We start from the raw sequence: 19648 nt of genomic DNA, 5'->3' as shown, positions 1-19648 counted from the left end.
ATACGACAGTCTACCATTACTCAGCTCGTGTTTACTTTCGCGGAAAACGAGGACTGTGCAAATTCGTCATTCGGACAAACAACAGCGAGCCTGGTATTTACTGGGAGGAATAAAAATGGAAAAAAGAATAGTCTGATTATTATTACTGAACATCGTATAGATAGCAGTATGGAATATGTCATATAAAAATAAGGAATATATATGGGTGATTCAGAGCTACAGGATGATCAAATGCAGAGGGATAGTAAGTTATGGAAACAAATTTGTCATTTAACCATTGACTAATATATAGTAGTGTTAGTACTAAAATATACTGTAATAAGGTTATTAGGCTTCTATTATAGAAAACAATTTATAGTGTCATACAAAATTCACAATTTCTCAATTAATTAATTTCTGCAAGTTATCCATATATTTATTTTTTAACAAACGCAAATGGTTGAATTACAGGAAGGACTATGGTCTCACTTTAACAACTAAAAGTTAATAAACATGAGCTTTGTTATTCATTTCTCCAGAGAGGAAGCTTCTATTATAGAAAAAAATTTATAGTGTCATACAAAATTCACAATTTCTCAATTAATTAATTTCTGCAAGTTATCCATATATTTATTTTATAACAAACGCAAATGGTTGAATTACAGGATGGACTATGGTCTCACTTTAACAACTAAAAGTTAATAAACATGAGCTTTTTTATTTATTTCTCCAGAGAGGAAGCTTTGAGGGTGCAATAAGAAGTCTTGAGAACAAACTGACCCTACTCGTCCACGCACTGCACGTATTTGAAATATTCACAACAAAAGGGGTGGAAACGAAATCATAAAATTATTTTCTCAGCAGAAATTGTCTGAACAAAGCCCACCAATGTCTTCTCCCGAAGGAAAGAACATCCCTTCCCTTGGCTATGTGAAATTTGCAGATCGTAGAACTTGCGACACGACGAGGAGCAAGGTACGTCGGACCATGGCAAACCCTGCGAAATCTAAAAAATGAATTCACGAGGGCGAAGGTAAAACGAGCAGCGACCATACCATCGTACGTTTCACGCGAAAAGATCTGTTCTCCTTCCTTTTCTTTCACGATGTGTGTGCATTGCGTGCTGGGGCACAGGGAATATATTCCTTATTTCAGGGCAGAGAGTGCAATAGGTCCTCTAGAACCTTCAATATTATTAATTCAGTGCAAGGGACGCTAATCCTTTCCCTTGGAGCGTACTGAGACGAAGTTACAGGAATAACATAGAATAGATTATCTGCTTATCCATGCTTTATCTTTGTTGAATAATTCGCAGTGATCTCGGCGTATCTCTTGCTCAAATCATTATTATTTTTTCTTCTATGGAAGTCACACTTCAGTAAGAGACTGTATATAAAGTGAGTATCTACTTAATTAAGTATTCAAAACACTACTTGATAGACAATTGTCCACAGAGTGTCAAATATGCAGCCTTGCAATAGTCACCAGACTGCAGTTTAACACTACCTAGGTAAAACACTATTTAAATGCCAAATTAAATACAAAATACTTTATCTTTATTTATTATTTGAAACTCTAGAATTTATTCTGCCGTCGTTATTGGAAATTTTTAGTTCACTTTCTAAATAATATACTCATTCTGGAAATTTTTGCAGCAGTAGAATTATTAATGTCCTGCGATCCTCAGAATATATATTAAATATATTATATTATATATTAAAATGATAGTATCCTAAAAGCGTGGTAATTCCCTCCCTGGGACACTAAAAGAATTCCAAATTTCAATTTTTCCCAGCGACAAAAGTATTTTCTTCGCAGTGATGCTCAAAATTAACAGTGAATCAGGCTAGAGTCAGACACTGGGAGTCGGTGCGATGTAAAGAGCCACAGGCGGTCGACAGTGCGGGTCAAATAAGCCCGACGTTAATAAAGTCTTATCGGCATGCAACCATGCGTGTCGACTTTAAGCCACGGACGCGTTAATCCTCTATGCTAATTTCGGTTGGCCAGGAAAACGACGGCTCTGATGCCACCCCTTTCGGACACGCGTGTTCACCAAAGCCAGCGCGTTCCACGTACGTGGAAGATGGCCACGGTGTGTGGTCGACCGCGAGAAAGGATATACATCCAAATGCAGTCGTGTTAAAACTCGAGGCTTCGAAGAAACGACTGGCAAAAAGCTTTCGATCGAGAAAGGGCCCGTGGAACTGGCTTTGGTTAAGAACTCGTTGGAAATTGAATGCTGTGTAGCTGTTGGAAAAGTGGAAATTGGTTCTATGTATGAAAATAAGGGAAAGGTGATTGCAGACACACGCTTGATAGTTTTCTGTCTTTCTACAAGCAATTGTTGAGTTCTAAATGGCTTTGATAAGTTCCAGTTTTTTAGTCTTTTTCTTTAAATGTTCTGTCAGCTTTTAAATAAATGAAAAGGAACTTTGATGACAAGGATTAATGAGTAACACCAGCTGGTACCTGTATTTGATAAAATTTATTATAAACGTTTGACAATTAGTTTGTCATTCTAATATACATGTATAAAATATTACGTATCGAGTAAATTTCGTATCGAAGCCCATAGTAATAATTATAGTTAGTTTTTCGAGAATGTTCCTTACATTTTGTATTTCTACCACACGCGTACACTGTCTACATTGTGATTCTTAGTTCAAATAAATTGGCTTATAAAAGAGGATATATGTATAGCCTATCAGACCCAGCGACATAAAAAAGTGTAAATCGGAAAATGGAATTTGTATATGCAACGAACCTTACTCTACAGTAATATAAAAAAAACGCCCTTATAAATCTGGAAAAGAGGGGCAAATTTTTCCTGAAAGTTAAAACCAAAAATAGAATAGTCAAAGGTTGACGTGGATCTATCTCTTGGATTCGAAGAAATTGGCGGTCACGGGTACGGTCTCGCGAAAGCTACGGCGTTCCTGTCAATATTACACAGAAGCAGAATGTAATATGTCTCGATCCACAAGGGGGCGAGAAAGACAAAGAGACGAGGGTCTGACTAAAAGCATTCCGGCGAACAAAATGTATCATGATTCTGTCTCGCGTCGAAACAGCTTCCTTCGCTCCCGATGCATGTCTTTCCGGCGTATTTCACTCGCGCGATATATCGAACGAGGCGCTCGCGCGCCATCCACCGCCCCAATCGTTCCATTCTGATTTCCCACGGAAATTATTACTACGTAGACACACGGCTGTCCTGGCTTTCCCAGGTCGGGCCGAGCTAATGAAGAGTCAGGCCGCAAAAGATGGAATCTAAACGATTTTCATAACGGCTGTGTACATACGATCCGTCATTACACTCCCTGGAACGACCTGTCAAACAAAAGATGCTCATTTTAATAAAATGGCTTATAATGGATAATAATGAGCTGCGCGAAGGATCGATTATTTAATAAAATTGATACAATAGAATCGGGAACATTAGTATGGTTTTACGTAATGAGATAATGGTGGATGTTATACTCTGATTGTGATAAAACTGTAACTGATGAATTTCGAATAAAATTGATGGAAACGATGGATGGAATATCATTTTCGTATGATTTCGTCTCACTGCTTTGTTTGATGGTAATTAGATGTTACTGGGGTAGGTAGAATGGATAAATGGAGAAAGAGACTATGGATAATTTATTTGAGATAAATAGAATGTTTCTCTTGAATTTCTGATTCACACTTACCCTAATGTTCATGTGGTATATTGGACCGTTACTCCGCCTTCTTTCTGAGATATGATTTCTTGTAATAGTCGCAGAACATGTAGAATATGGCGAGAATCTGAGACATGTAGATGTAAGCAATCGGTCTTCGATGTGGCTCACAGGAGGGTGAGAAAGCTTGTAATATGTGACCTAACATGATGACAAACTGTACCTGTAACATCAAAAGATACTGTAGGTATATTTTCTTTCAAAGTTATTCTGCTTCGTTATTGATCCATTATTGTACCTAAATACAAAAAGTAAAATCTCAGGTCAAGAACTTCTTCGAATCCTTGAATATTTTAGATATAAGATTCACAAAGGTTCTCGGAAAAATCGGATTTCTACCCCTTTCAATTTAAAAGCATCCTGCATTGCAAAGCTCAAAGGACTGTACCACCGAACCCTCCAAAAGTCAATAATAAATCTCGCCTGCAGTATTATAACACGAATTCCTATGGTCCCGCGATCAAAAAAGCCAAAAGCAAGAGAACGCTCTCGATTTGAAGGAATGAAAACTAAGTGCTGCAAGAGAGAAGCACGAGGGCAGAGCAACGTTGTTCGCGACACAGCAGGCTCGCTAAACCCTCTCTCCGCATTGTACGTAAAATGACACTTTACCCTGTGCTCTTCTCCGTCCCATTTCGCGTACCATAAACGCTTCCCTCGGAATTAAACCACCACACGTAACTCGATAAATCATCCCGTCGATATATCTCGCCAGAAACAAAAGTTTTCCGCTGGCGGATTATTTAATTAAAAACCAATGCCACCCCCTCGGTCCCCCAGCCCCGATCGACCGCCGTTCCATTTCGCCCTGTTGTTCCCCCTGCCCATGACTCGGACGCAAATCAAATCGCTATTCGCGAGTAGTACACGTGTAGTTCCGCATCGGGCTCTTACGTCCTTTTCAGCCCTTGTGAAAATCTGGTTATCGAGTTAGGGAAGGCGGGAGCGGAGCATGGGCCAGCGTAGACATTGCAGCCCAAGCACACGCTTAGCTGGCTCGTGTGTTTCGTATTCATCGGACAACATATTGCGCCTTTCGACGGCGATTCGATGTATAAAAATACGACGGTATTCCGTGCTCTAGTGGCTTTTGTAGGTTTTTCTCGCGGCCCTTCGGTTAAGTAACTCAATAGAATCTTTTCATTCAGGGAGCTTTATACATAGAAGTGGCCTGATCCACGCGTTCAGTGATAATATCGAGCTGAGCGGAACGTTTTTGCGTTCTTTCTTTTTTCCTTTTTTTGTTTTGTTAGGATGTTCTTGCGATTCTTGAAGGAGATCAAGGTAGAAAGAGTTTTTATAGAATCTTCTTTTTGCAGAATTTGATGCAATTACTCGTTATTTGAAATGACTTTCAGTCTAGAAATAACTTATTGCTAGTAGCAATAATATATACATCTATGAAGCTTTTAGTAATCTAAAGAACTTCTGTTCGAAGGTATTTTTAAAATAATGTACGCAATGAAATGGTACACATATACGTGTAGTACGAATGTGGCAGATATGGTTGACCTACACTACTGAAACGCAGGCAGGGCAGAGCTTAAGTAAAACAATTCGGTATGTGGCCAGACGTGTTCTGAAAACCTATATGAGACTAGAAATGAAATTCCATTTTAATTATCCACAAGGGTTTTTTCCTTAAATTCGTAATTCGAACTTGTTAAAATGGAGCTTTATTTCAATTTTAACTTAAATTATGGATCATAGAACTTTACCGCTTCTGTAAGCTAAAATTTGTAACCCTTGTTTTACAACGTTAAACCGATTGCAGCTACGTCCATCAGGCGAACATTCTGACTTTTTGGGTCAAGCCAAAGGTTTTTTTCGAAAACACGATTGATTCCCCTACGGTTCGTTATTCCCAAAACAGATTGTTTCCATGCTCCCATTGGCGTTCAGATTTTATGCTTTTTATCCGTCGCACCCGTGATTCTTGGCGTGCTAGCGAGAATATAAAGAATAATTTAATTTTAGCTGTTGGTTACATGAAACATATTAAATTTATTATTGCCACTGTAGCCAGTTAATTCTCTTGAAGCATTAAATTCAACACATTTACACATACACAAACACCTGCTTTACAAAAGTGTCTCGTTCTTGACTCTGTTTTCCAAATAAAGAAGCTATTTCAACAATTCATTAACAACGCTCTACCTAACACAATTTTAATTTTAATTTACACGAAAAGAAAAATTGTTAATACCTGAACCGAGACTTGACAACGGGATCGAAAAACATAGACTAACAAAACCATACTTTAAAACCGTACTCTTGCGTGTGTTTCGTGTCGTCAATGTTATTCGTTCAACTTGAAAAAATATTTTCCACAACTTCGTTTCCCATCCTACAAAGAATTAGTCACTCCTTGCTTTGTTGTTTCTGGCCGCGCGTGCACGTTATTGGGTCGGATTAATTTACTTTGCGCCAACATACGGCGGCTCGAACGTCAATAGCAATTTCGCTTTTGAAAAATTCGCGGGCAAGGACGAAATGTAATTTTACGATTACGCGATAGCACGCGGGGGCGCGCACACGGTGAAATGAGCGAATAACGTTCCCAGCACGGCAATTCAGTCAGCGCAACGAGCATCGTGTTACAATGTATGCATTCTGGCGTTGTGTATGCAACGTACGAGATAGCGGAGCCAGATAGAAAATGGAAACGTACCATTTGTAACCCCGTAATATATTGTTTCCAAGGTGCGATCCTCTTTTGCATTTCTGGGCCCAAGCAGGCTAGCAGATAATAGGTGTACATGATCACGTGCACTATACAGTTTGGCAGAATCGTGAACGTCCACATACCTCCTGTAAATTAAAACATGTTTCAATTTTCGAGCGAATTTCGGTATTTTTTATTCGTATTTGTGAACAAAGAGAAGGTGAATTGTTATACTGTGTAGTTTATGGGACATGTTTTTGAATAATTTTAAAGGGAGTTTCTTTTTTATGGGGCTATGTTATAATTCTTCTTTTAATGAGAAAAATATTGTGTCTTTTTTGTTATAAGCTGATCACTGGCATCTGTTATAAATTTGTATAAAAATTTACCTGGGACAAATTTGCACATTATCCATGCAAGGATGACAGTAGACGTATGATGATAAATATGAAGGAAGGAAGCTTGATTGTACTTTTTTCTCAAAATGAAGATAACAGTGTCGACCAATTCGAAGAGTTTCAATATTAAAAGCCTCCATACCCATCGAGCCATCTATAATGATGACAATATTAATTTTTCGAATTTTTAGTTTTAAGATACTTATTTAATGCTACTCACGCGATAAGATTCAGGATCATAGGAAATAATATGATGCTCGCATCCTAAAGAGTATTTCGTAGTGAAGCCTGATGTGAGAAGCTGAAAATTCAAAATCCTACTACTTACATACTTTGACAAGAAAGTGTGTACAGTTTATTATAAAAATTTCATTTCAATTTTCTACTTCCAAACAACTATGTTCTCGAAACCATAAACAATGAAGTAATTTCATGCTACCGCAGGGAAGCATTTAAGAGGGGTAATTAAGCAAAAGTGCTATCCTATTATCTAATTATTTTGAATGATTAAAGTGCATCACGAAATACTAGAACAGTGCATAGAATAAGTGAGTTAATTAAGAAGAACTCACTCCGTAAAATACAGCAGCACTCGCAGTCCCTGCAAGGATGTTATAAAATATCATGACCCTGTTCAGATTGTACGGCTTTCGGTTTTTCATATAAAGTGGTCCGAGGCGAAGAACGAACGCCAGATAAAGGGATATAATCCCTAACAATGGAACCGGGCTGTCCATTAAGAGCCAGTCCGTCACTCTAGGATCTAGAAGTGAGGACAAAGAAAATGTATAAAATATTCCTATTATATTAAACGCTGAAATTCTAGCCTTTACTAAGTACATAACTTATCAAATAATTGCCAAAAAATATTTCCAAAATTAAATACAATGCTACAATTTCAAAATTAAGATAAATTACAAAGACTAACCTGCTGCTTCCTCCATAACGTAACGATACGTTTCAAAGAGTCCCACATTCTTGAAACAGTGAAGAAAGCATTCATGAGCATTGTATAATAAATTCAACCTTCGAAGTTCTTCAAACAATAATACTAAAAGCCTCTACTGGAAAACAACTTTTTTCTTCCATGAAACTATACTACCGTGATTTATATACTGTCACAGCGAATGCATATACAGTTGGCGACAAGTGCATCTAAAGCACAATGGTAAAAACAATGTACAAAATCTACTCATTAATATCTAAACACGAATATCGCTGCAACTACAAGTTCGAGTCGGCTAAATAGTCTGTGGAAACACTGGGAGCATAGAACATTGATTTTAAAGCGAGGGTGCGAAAGGGTGGAAGAAATAAAAGATAGAAGTACCTGTGGCACGTGAATTGGGAGACCCTTCCCATCCTGGCCGTCGAGTTTGCAGATATCGACTGACATTCGGTTCGCTGAATGATTCGGACGGTGGCTATCGACGTTAACACCGTCTTTCGCGGCAGCAACCCACTGTCTAAGTTTATCCACAGGGCAAGCACCCCTAGCAGTGACTCGGGGCAGGAACGTAGCACACAAGCACAGTTCCCTGTAAAGGGTTTCTCGCACACCCTGTTTTAATACGATAAAGAAACGCGTTCAAGACCTGCACGGTGAAGCATATTATTTTGCATATTCGCTATAGATTCGTTCTCTACCCTTTGTTCTTACATGCCTCTCATTAAACCACCCCATCGCTCAGGGGTCGTTGAAATGAAATTTAATTAGAGAATTTCTAACCATGATTTATATAATAATGTCGAGTATCTATATTTGTAGAATGTTTCATAGTAAAATTGCAATTGCAATATAATAAGAGTTATTTAGTTTATCATATTTCAGAAACTATGGCTTCAAACATTTAATTTCAGAAATTAAAATCTTGAAGAGGAACGATAGAAAAAGGATATATGATATTTTCGGTGAATTTTATAACATTCTGTGAAATTAATTAAATTTTAATAAATAAATATAAGGACGCATTTAACGCAAAAACTTTTTATTTTACAGGCTTTTATTATTGCATGTACTGCGTACAATAGCTTTCAAAGTAACGCTCTCAGTTTTTCTATTATTAATGATTTTTTCCTAAATTTTGCGGCTGCAAACAAAAATTGAAATACGCGTTTCTGAACCTAGGGAAGCACAAATAGACAATGGTTACAAATGTATCGGATAAATTTGTTCCTATTATTTGATACAGTCCATTGAAAACAAAACGATAAAATAGAAGAGGATAACTTTGGCATGTTTAGCGGGCTGTCGTATTATGTTAACTGCAGTTCGTTCAATTTTGCAATTTATAGGCCATTGTAGGCTGAAGGGAAGGGAGCAGCAGAATTTCATGAGTTTTGACGATCGGGAGCCCCCATTCGATTATCGTGATCGTTATGCCGCTTTTTATAATTAATTATGCATACGCGCGTTTCGCATTGTTCGTCAGAATTACGGGTGCGATTTAACGACACCGATAATTAAATATTAAGCGTTCCGTTAACGTAGTTAGTTTACTGCAGCTGGAAATGCAAATTGCGAGTGATAAAAAAGAATTAATGGAATTACCGTGCCATTTAATTATCTGCGGTGCCTTAAAGCATTCAATCGTAACAATGCAATAGAATTAGTAGAATTTCTAAAAGTAAAAAGCGTTGTGTCTGTTGAAAGTATGCAAGAGCTTTTTTATTTGCTATGAAAAAATAGACTATCTAAAAAAAATTCGTAAAACACGAATTTAATAGAAAATAGATTTCGTACACTATTTGGACTGATTCAGAAATGTTCCTTTTACGACAGGTTTAGAGTACTACGAATACTATTTTACAAGTGTAATCTATTGCAATCATAAAAAGTTTAAAACATATTGATGAAAATTGCACGATAAAGCTTAGAAAAAGCCACAAAAATGTAACAAGTGTTGTAAAGCTGACCGTCGTGTCGATGTAATCTCATTTTGTTGGATAATCCTCTACGTTAAGATAAGTGTAAAGGAAAAAAGAAATATTGTGATCAGTACAAATAATTCAAGACTGCAGTCGCATAAAGGGGCAGTTCTTAGAGTAGTCATGCAACATACTTCAAACATTACAATACTTTAAAACTCATTTTCCAATTTTTATCAGTTACGAACATTACTTTTCTTAAAGATTTCTATATTTCCAAATTCTACAATTGGAATTATATTGAAACAAAAGGAAAGTACAGCTAATTCAATAATTTTTCATGAACTGCACGTTGCAGATAATATCGAGGTACTAAAAAGTAAAGTCTGAATTGGATCAATTTGCATGGTGCTTTATTCGACAAAACAGTATCGAGGGACTGCCATATCGATAGTAATAGGGTTCAAGCGTGGCGGTAGATCATCATGTTCTACATAGTACGAACGTAGAGTTGTATAGATATACATAGGGCTTCTCTATATGCTGTCACTTGAATCAGGATTAGTCGGCAGGTACGTCGCGACGCCGCGGGCTCTGCGACGAAGGCGGTCACGAATTGACTTCGTACCTTGGCATCAGAAATTTAGCGGCGGGTCCCGCTCCTAATCAGATCAACCGACTGCTAGGTTTCGCCTAGTTAACCCGCAGGAATTGATTGTCGTGTCTGGAATTCATTATTTCTTTTGCGATCAGCCCAACAGAAATCAATGATCCAAATTTGTTGACAGAGTTAGTCGAAGATATTTCCTTTTTCCTTTCTATTGGCAATTATAATAAGTAGAATGTATATATTTCATGCTATATTGATTTTACCTGTGTCTGCCACAAATGGGAAATTTGATTTATTTTGTATATTTCTCTTTAATTTTAACATTGTTCAAACATCGCACACTTCATTCAAAACTTCACAATAAATATAAATTCACATTGATTCTCCAAGATTCTCCAACTCGTCAAAGACATAGTAAATGTCTTTCGTGTCGACTCCTGAATTTTGGATCACAAACCGGAAAAAATTCGGTTTTTCACGAAGTGGTTGATAATTGATCATCAAACTTCCTCTTTTGGTCATCTTCTCCTTCAACTTCGGTGCAATCTGATTAGAAAAATAGATACTTTGAGATAAGTTGGTACACTAAACTAATCCTGGAAAATTAATTTTTGTATCATGCAAATAATTTTCTATCACATGATAAAACGAATTTATACCAACTATCAGTAAAAACGAAATTCATGTTACCAATTCAACAGAATACCCATGATCGATAACATATCATCGGATACTGAAGTTACCATCATACGGTTTCTCAAAACCCAAGTCAAACACAGACGAGTACACAGAGAAGACCAAGCAATTAATGTGCTTTCATGTCTCATGCTCTGACATACCGACTTCTCAAAAATTCACTAGTTTCGAGCGCCCTCTGCGATTTTTGAGCGGTAGAGCAAACGAAAAAATATTCCTACCATACCACCCAATGTACAAGGTGTCTCACTAAACTATCCTCCTTATTCATCCCTATAATTTCAAGTTATAAGTGAAATTGCTATTTACAAATGATACATTGTTACAAAAAACTGATACCAGGGTGACAATATTTATTCTAAATGAGATGCTTCATTTTTTTCAAAAGAAATAATAGATTATAGTGATGAATACGAATCGCTGAGTAAAGGTGGTAAAGAAAACTGATTATAAACTTTAAAGATAAATAGTATATGGCCCACGGAGACCCACAAGGAGATAGATGGAATCAAAGTCCCATCGATCTTCCTTCATAAAAATCTTAAAGTCTAAAACTTAAACTAGTAAGCCAAAGATATCTGACCAATGGTCAAACTGTTCACTGATCGGAATAATCCAGGGTAGCTCAGAATCGTCCACGGAGTTCCTACAGAGGCTCACCAGGACTATTCGCGCTCACTAGACACTCTGGAGCGAGTGATCAGAAGAACGGAAACCAACTACTAAATTGTGAGATTAATCGAACGAAAAATAATGTATGAAAGGTTAATAATTTCCACATTTATTAACTAACAATTACAAATATCAGTAAGTTGCACAAGCACACACTATGTGTGATTGTTATTAACAATAGGTATACCCGAAATTGTTACTGAGATGATTATTTTAAAAAGAATATCAATTTTTAGCAAAATATTGTTCGTTAGATCACTCTCGAAATTTCTACCATCAAGAGAATTTCTCTGATTGGTACCCCTTCTTCCCCGAAACAGTACACATACTCCTACAAGAGCACGAGTATCTCACTTGTCGCGGGTTCTACGGCAGGTGTGGATCGCCCTGAGGAGTCTCCCGGGACCTGGACCTCCATGGATCTCAGACCACCCTGAACCCCTGGATACCCCTGACCAGTGAGCAGTTGGTCGATGACCAGTGGTCATCTTCGACAATCGGTGAGTTTTTGCTCAAATTTTGAATTTATTTCTACTGTTGTCCCTCTTTTCTGTTTCCCCCTTCTTATATGTACCCCACTCCTTACCGAGCTAAATGTAGTGTTTTATCTCTTTATTACCGTTAAATTTTTGGTTAAATTTAATCCAGTTACTATTTCTACTTCTTATACTTGTCTTCCAATCATCTTTTTGGTTTACCAGTTACAAATTTGGATTTTTTAATTTCTGTAAAGGGAAATCGACAGACTTTGGTTCCATTTATGTATTTCTCTGGATCTCTGGTTTTGCTCTTATTCTTGGAGAGGCTTTTTCATTCATTTATGTACGTCTCTTGATCCCTGGTTCATCTCTTGTTTTTGCAATCACTGATGTGCTTCTGTTATTCCTCCCTTTCTTCGTTGCTGCATGTCTCGCTATTCTCTTCTTGATTTCAGCACTGGTAACAATTATCATCGCATGAAGATCATTCATCGAACGAAAACATCGTATCCCCCGAAGGATTTTATTTCTATTTCTAATTTTTAACATTTCAGGGTTAGGTGAACATCGAATTAAAGTATGAAGAAAAGAATTCAATGAAATACCAACGTCGTTCAATTCTGTTTTCTGTTTAAATATGTTCTCTCTTGACTCCGGGCTCGGATTGTTCTGTCTATCCTTTCTCATTTCTGTGATCTCCCTATGGGTCTCCAGCACAGCAACCTTCTTGAAGTGAGACCCGAGTCGGTTCTGTCCGGACTAATGACTGTGCGCATCGTTGAGGTATGTATACTTCTTCGTTCTCTTAATCGTCTATGCTCTCTCATTCTTGGGGAGGCTCTCCTAAACATTGATATATTACTCTTCATACTCTTCCTTCGCTAGTTCTCTCTGTACTCTTAACCAGAAGACTGAAGAACAAAGACGTCGCATCCGCCGAGGGATTTGTCGCTTCTAGTTTGTAAGTCTCGATTGCTTAGAATATTTTTAAGATCCTACTTTGAAGATTCTATTGTAAAATCTTTGTAACAGTGCCGAGTAGTCACATTTTAGCTTTTTTTGCTCGATTATTTACTCCTCGCCTTCTATGAGATCATTTTGGCTTTTCTTAGTAGAAGCAAGTAGGCTACTTGCGTGGAACTTGTTCTTCTTCCCTTGGGGACTTATGCTAGTGCGAGACGATGTGGACACTGGATGGTGTGTGGTAAAACACACTTGAAAGTGGAAAGCCCACAGATCAGTCAGGTAACTGACTAAGCTGTGAGGTGCCTGTCGCCTTCTCCTACTACCCGTCTTCAAGGTGGAAGGACTCGCACCACCGATTGTCTATTTCATGGTTGCCTTACGCGGTAGACTTCAAGTATTCCCAATCTCGTCTGAATGATTACTTGACACTTCTCTACTTTAAGGTCCAAGTCAGAGTCGTGAATGGAACTTGAATTTCATCCATGTCTTTGGCTTATTAGCTCAAATCACAGACTTTAAGACTATCTTTAAAACAACAAAAGACATCGTATCTACCGGAGGATTCATCGCTTTTGGTTTGTAAAGTTTTGTCTTTACTCTTTATCGTGTATATGAAGAAGAGATCGCATCCATCGAGGGATTCACCGCTTCTAATTTTTAAGTATCTATCTTTATGAATAAGTCTAAGTTTCTATTATAAAATCACTGTACAATTATCAAGTTGTCATTTCTTAACCTTCTTTTTCGATCCTTGTTCCTCATCTTTGGTAAGGAAGTCACCTCTGCTTCTCTTGGCAGAAGCATGTGACCAACCGTGGAATCGTCGATTGGTGGAGCGTATTCTCCCCTTGGGGGTCTGTACTAGGAGAAACGCCATGGACACGTTAGGGTGTGCGGGAAGGCACACTCGACCATGGAAACTACACGATTCCGCCAGTTGGACATTCTCTTGCCCAGTCTACCAGTTAGCAGGTCTGCTTTGGTAGCTTCTATGAGGTGGCAGGGAGTCAATGGATAATTGACTGAATCGTGTGGTACCGTACGCCTCTCCGACCTACCGGCCTTCAAGGTGGTAGAGCTCACACCATCGCTCGTCTATTTCACGGTTGCATTAGCGATAGAGTCTAATATAATCAAACCCTTCCTAATGATAACTCGACGATTTCCTACTTTAAGGTCCAAGCTAAAGGCATGCATGGAACTTGACTTCCATTCATGTCTTTAGCTTGTTAGGTTACGATTTTTGTAAAGGGAGATCGATGAAATTTTGTTTCCATTTCCCTCTGAGTCTCCCGCACAGCAACCTCCTCGTGGTGAGACCTGCAGCTCTGTCCGTGCCAATGACTACGCATTTTGTTTAGATTTAAGAATAAATAGACAGAGATGTGTATTCTTTTTCGAGGCTCTCTCGACCACTAATACATTTCTCTTGATTTCTCATTTCGCTTGTGTTCTTGGGAAGGTTCCCTCTACCATTGATATGCTTCTGTTATTCTAAACTTTAGCATTTTAGCATTCTGAACTTCAGTATTTTGCGTGATTGAAATGAAGATCGTTCATCGAAGGAGGAAGTTGCATCCGCCGAGGAATCTCATCGCTCGGTTTTTTGAAGTCTCCTTTAAGGTTTAGACTTTAAGATGTTTGTAAAGGAAGATAGATGGAACATTAATGCCATCTATCTTTCTGTGGTTCTCCACTCAAAGTAACTTTGACGAAGTGTATCTGCACACTCGTATGTGTTTCAATTTTTTTATATTTGCAATTTTTTGAATAACATCTAATTTTAATTCCTACCACTCACAGTGCTGTAATCTTTCTTTAGACTGAATCGATAACGTCGGGTATGAGAGGAAAATGGTAAGGGGCTCACGCTCGCGAACCCTACAAACATGTGACGGTAAAATACAATGAAAAATAGAATCTATGATTTGATTACATTTAACATCTCACCAAAGAAATAAAAATCTTGTATGTAACATCTATGATGACTAAACACATTCTTTAACAACACATAGAAATTATGATAGCTATCTCTTACAAAAATTTTAGTATATTTATAACACTATGTTCTTTCATCATTACGAATAACAGTGTAATATATTTAGTGTTTTCAACGTGAAACAGTAATTATGGCTTTAAAATATATTTCACTTACTTCATTTAATTGTTCTTGATAATTGTACGTCGAATGTTGACTCTTCAATCTTGCTGGTATATACCAAAAGCACACGTTTATGAAACATGAATCAGTTACCAGTTCGAAACCGTCCCTCTTTTGGACCTCTTCTTTAAACAGAGTAGAAAGTGTCATCAAATGATCGATGTGTTTTTCGAAACCAGAAGTACCCTAAAATAAAACAATATAGCAATTTTTAAGTAAATTAGCAGACAAATAAGTAGAAACTTAGAAAGATCGTATTTAAATAAAGAAACATTTTAAAGAAATTGAACCTACAAGTATATTCGCTCTATTATTAATACTACTTATACGTTTAAAATACATATACTAAAATAAAACGCAATTCAAAATTGCAATTCGTTTAATATTTTAGTGACATATTATAAAAAAAGAATTTAATGCTTCAGTAAAATTAAGTAAAATTTATTTTTGAAGAAACTCATAGAAGAATTTTATAACCTTATTAAAAACATTACAAATTAAAATATGATATACGTGTGTTTAAAATTAATATTAATCTAATGATAAATTACCAAAAAATAAATCTGTTTAAGGTTTTTAAGTAACATTTATTTGAATAAGTATATTAAAAAAAATAGTTATCAAATGTTAATAGATTAAAAATTTGTGTCACAATTTTGTAGAATAATATGTTTCCCCAATTTTATTTTAAAATTGACTTAATTATTTGTCAAATTATGAGAAACCAATTAAAAGAAAAAATCTTGTATTTTGACATGTATAAGAATACAGTAATTATATACCTATTTTACACACAAATAATATATAAATATAATTTGAGACTTATCATTTGAAACTAGAATGTGTTAAGATGATTAGGTATGAAGATATTTGATTGACAGATAAGAAGTTTAAAAGTTGCTGGTCTAAAAGCACTGGTATCGATAGACCCCCTTGAGTATCTCAGCAGCTTCTTTTATGATCTTGAAAATCCAGTGAATAGGTGCAGTATGAACATTCTTCATTCCTACCAGGGGAAGTTAATGTATGCATGAGTATACTGGCAAACACTTGAAACATAGCGTACAGACCCTTAACTTGTACAGTGTGCACCGCAGCAGCAACTTAAGCCACAAAGTACAAGATGCACAATTAAAGGAAGACCAGGGGATAATCAGGGGAAAAAGTGCTACCAAGGCTAGTTTTATACATATTTGCATAAGTGGTGGTTGATGCTTAAAAATTAATAAGGGGAAGAGAAGAACCATTGTCATGCGAGGAGGTCTTGTCTTATGTTCAAAGCACATCATGCGAGTCACTGCATGATACTTAAGAAAAGAACATTTTTAGATAGGAAATATTTTATACTAAAAATCAACCATATAAAAATAATTTAAATTAATTATTTTATTTATATATGAAATTACCTTAGCTTGCCACATGAACCAAAATTTCAACACATCTGGTCTGCGTCCACATTGCAAGTATTTATCTCCAACATCTAAATCTGTTGGATAAAATTTATCTTTTTGAAAAAGATAGGAAGCTTGTTTAGAATGTGCTTCTTTAAAAATATTATGGTGCTTGGTAAGCAGCAATGAACATTGTTGAGGGACAGCCAGCAATTTGTGTGGGTTGAAAAGAATAGAATCTGCTCTTTGTATTCCTCGCAATAGAACACTGTGTTTTTTACTGAATATTAGACCACCACCCCAGGCTGCATCCACATGCAGCCACATACCGAATTCTTCGCAAATGTCCGCAATTTCGATAAGCGGATCGAACGCGCCCAAAACTGTAGTACCTGAAAATGAACATAATTATTAGGAATATAAATTCGTTTATTGATATTCTTCTACCGCTTCTCTTTAATTTCCAAATCATTCTAACAGTTTTGATAATATTTTTTCACATACCCGCAGTAGCGCTAACAGAAAACGGGTAATTTCCCTTTTTCTGTTCTACTAATACATTTGTCCTCAGATCATTAATATCCATCCTGCCAAATTCATCAGTTTTTATAAGAACAACTCCCACGTCACATACATTTGCCCATTTTAATACAGAATAATGTGCATCTTCGGAGGTGAATAATACGAGATTTGAAGATGATATATTTTTATTCTGAAATGCAGATATGTTAATGAATACTAACTCTTATGTAACAGAAGCGTTGCAGTCAAAAAATTATTCAACTTCAATAGGAATTACGTGATAATATAATTAAACAATTTGGAATAAAATGTGTTACTTAATTATTTCTCTTCTCTACAAAATGGTTTCGTTTCATAGTTAACAATTTCAATAAATACTCACACTTAAAGTTTTCTTCCTGAATGAAAATCGAGCCAAATTAATAGCGATGCCATTAGAAAAGGAGCCCCCTGGACAGAAAAGGCCATCTCCTATTGTAACATCGTTTCCTTCTTTATAAAACATGGTCAACAATTTTCTAATTACAACTTTTTCCATTAATGTTAAAACCGGTGCCACCTCGTAAGTGTACACCGAAGAATTTAACACATCTGTGAGCCATTGTCCTGCCAAACCATAAGGATCTAATCTGCATTAAATAAAATAAAGCTCTTCTTAAAATAAAGCTCTTCTTACAGATCAGATCGGAACGTATCTCGCCAGTAGCTACTACTTCTACACTACTCGTAACTAAAAATTCACACCTCTCATCTTCAGAAGGAACAATATTACTGAGACAAGGTCTACAAAAAATACAATTATTCTCAAATAAACTCTCACCCAGAGAACAACTGATTCATAAAGTAAGGGTGGCCCGTCTTAACACTGTACTTAAAAACTTTGCTCGCGATCTCCAGAAGCAGCTCTTGGTTCCGCGGTTCCTCTTCCAAATCAAAGCCTATGATGTCCTGCAGATGACCAGGTTCCCTCCATCTCGACACAGGATTTTCACGGTCCACGCTTTCGAACGTGGAACTGATCAAGGTTGCGACGAGCTTCTCGAGGAATTCTTTGTGCTTTTCCACGCATGGTATACTACGCCAATCCGACATTAAAGGAACTCTTCACTGCAGAAGGCGTCGCGAAAATGAAAAAGCGGCTCGGACGAAGGTGCGGAGTACTAATCCACTCGCGATTGACCTCTATCGTTTATAAGCGGGGCACAAGGTCCTCGCAAATTCACACAATTGCGCCTAACGAGGAAACAAAAGCCACTGGCTAGAAAATTAATGAGGAGCAATCAGCGTGTCGCATTGAGTCAAACGCGTGAATAAATTATAGAAAGCCTGAACGGGAGAGAAAATGAAATAATACAGAAGCCATTTAAGCAATATTTATTCATAGTATTACAGTACAGGTGGTAGGTATTTTGTATAAAACTATGTACATTAAGTTACAGAAATTACATTTGTAGAAGCAGTGATACAATTATCTGTTTACTTATCGAATCCCTGCAGTTCCCTGATACCAAGAAGAATTAGTTTGATATGGGCATTGGTCTTTGCTACCTCCTTGCGAAGATGAGCAATTTGGTCTTCCAGGAGTTTAATCCGTACATTGATGAGTGCTACAGCATCAGGCAAAGAAAATTCAACGTAGTACCCCAAGCCAATGTCCAATAAAATTGTTGAGGCATCAGGCACATGTGCTTCTATAAAAAAGTTCTGTCCAATGTCTACTTGTGTTTTGAAACCCTCTTTATCAAGCTCATTATTCTGAAGCGTATTAATTATAGATTTCAACTGAAGGAACTCAGCAATATCTGCATTGTATGTATCAAGTCTCTGTTCTAGTTTAGCTAGGTCCTCTCTCAATACCTCATTCACAAATGTTTCAAACTTTAAAATTTTTTCTTGGATTTCAGGATTCATAATCAGGCAGACTCTACAACAAATATCAAGAAAGTGCTTGAGACAAATATCGCAATATCGTGAAGCAGAAAAAATAAAGTGGAGAAAGTGTATGCCATACAGGTTAGATTTATTACACACTGTACTATCATGCGTAAAACTTACGTTCTATCACTTGATTCGCTTACCAAAGGTAAATCAAAGCGCAAGAACTTTCGCTGAGAACTCTTCGCAGCATTTACGATCGATAAATTGAAATTAGAAACGATATGTTGCCTTTGAGGTTAATACAAATATCGCAAACGCAACATCGCAACTTTCCACTTTAGCATTCCACAAAATTATAAAATAAATAGACAGATACTTTCATAAAAGACTTTATCGTGTAATAAAATTTCTACGAGCTAGATACATTTCAAAAAATCAAACACATCGTACAGGAAACGCGTCTGTTATCATTTCAGTGTCACTCTCAACGTTTCCCACATGGTATAGAAAACGATCGTAGCGCTTCATATGGTAGGAATTGAAATTTCACTTTGCCGCTATTCGGTAGCCATATTTGTGTTTCAAATTGCGCGCGGCGTCATTTCGTTCGTGAACGCATTAACAATCAGACGTAT

The 19648-nt window shown here is 36.9% G+C and overlaps 3 protein-coding genes across 4 annotated transcripts; all 3 read right to left on the bottom strand.

Moving 5' to 3' along the window:
• Positions 1 to 2448: 2448 nt before the first annotated feature.
• Positions 2449 to 8457, bottom strand: LOC143179101 (very long chain fatty acid elongase 7). The gene is made up of 8 exons (XM_076378138.1): positions 8101 to 8457; positions 7699 to 7747; positions 7343 to 7533; positions 6991 to 7071; positions 6762 to 6924; positions 6379 to 6518; positions 3678 to 3870; positions 2449 to 3312 (listed from the first exon to the last, which is right to left on the bottom strand). The coding sequence occupies exons 1-7, from the start codon at positions 8164 to 8166 to the stop codon at positions 3706 to 3708; spliced, it is 855 nt and encodes a 284-aa protein (XP_076234253.1). The 5' UTR covers positions 8167 to 8457; the 3' UTR covers positions 2449 to 3312; positions 3678 to 3705.
• A 298-nt stretch (positions 8458 to 8755) lies between these two features.
• LOC143179328 (cysteine sulfinic acid decarboxylase) lies at positions 8756 to 18279 on the bottom strand. Of its 2 annotated transcripts, XR_013001950.1 has the most exons (7): positions 17956 to 18279; positions 17518 to 17764; positions 17118 to 17325; positions 16629 to 17005; positions 15217 to 15408; positions 11088 to 11217; positions 10680 to 10794 (listed from the first exon to the last, which is right to left on the bottom strand). XR_013001950.1 is itself a non-coding variant. In XM_076378511.1 (6 exons), exons 1-6 carry the CDS (start codon positions 18225 to 18227, stop codon positions 10621 to 10623), a joined length of 1470 nt encoding a protein of 489 aa, XP_076234626.1. In that variant the 5' UTR covers positions 18228 to 18279; the 3' UTR covers positions 8756 to 10620. The 2 variants fall into 2 exon arrangements, 1 of the variants encoding a protein (XP_076234626.1); XM_076378511.1 differs by lacking the exon at positions 11088 to 11217 and having other exon boundaries at positions 8756 to 10794.
• A 214-nt stretch (positions 18280 to 18493) lies between these two features.
• Uxt (Uxt prefoldin-like subunit) lies at positions 18494 to 19494 on the bottom strand. The gene is made up of 2 exons (XM_076377869.1): positions 19214 to 19494; positions 18494 to 19059 (listed from the first exon to the last, which is right to left on the bottom strand). Exon 2 carries the CDS (start codon positions 19044 to 19046, stop codon positions 18612 to 18614), a length of 435 nt encoding a protein of 144 aa, XP_076233984.1. The 5' UTR covers positions 19047 to 19059; positions 19214 to 19494; the 3' UTR covers positions 18494 to 18611.
• Between the last annotated feature and the right edge of the window lie 154 nt (positions 19495 to 19648).

The sequence above is a fragment of the Calliopsis andreniformis genome, chromosome 5, assembly GCF_051401765.1.
Source record: "Calliopsis andreniformis isolate RMS-2024a chromosome 5, iyCalAndr_principal, whole genome shotgun sequence".
NCBI lineage: Eukaryota > Metazoa > Arthropoda > Insecta > Hymenoptera > Andrenidae > Calliopsis > Calliopsis andreniformis.
This window is presented reverse-complemented; position numbering and strand designations above follow the sequence as displayed.

Excerpts from the sequence above, each read along its gene's own strand:
- LOC143179101 (XM_076378138.1), bottom strand. The coding sequence starts at position 8,166 with ATGTCAGTCGATATCTGCAAACTCGACGGCCAGGATGGGAAGGGTCTC. Across the intron at positions 7,072-7,342 it reads GTGCTGCTGTATTTTACGGA|CTTCTCACATCAGGCTTCAC; the intron begins GTGAGTTCTTCT and ends TTGAATTTTCAG. Across the intron at positions 6,925-6,990 it reads ATGATCCTGAATCTTATCGC|ATGGCTCGATGGGTATGGAG; the intron begins GTGAGTAGCATT and ends TCATCATTATAG.
- LOC143179328 (XM_076378511.1), bottom strand. The coding sequence starts at position 18,227 with ATGTCGGATTGGCGTAGTATACCATGCGTGGAAAAGCACAAAGAATTC. Across the intron at positions 17,765-17,955 it reads ATGAATCAGTTGTTCTCTGG|ATTAGATCCTTATGGTTTGG; the intron begins GTGAGAGTTTAT and ends TATTTAATGCAG. Across the intron at positions 10,795-15,216 it reads ATCAAGAACAATTAAATGAA|ATTGCACCGAAGTTGAAGGA; the intron begins GTAAGTGAAATA and ends TTTTCTAATCAG.
- Uxt (XM_076377869.1), bottom strand. The coding sequence starts at position 19,046 with ATGAATCCTGAAATCCAAGAAAAAATTTTAAAGTTTGAAACATTTGTG.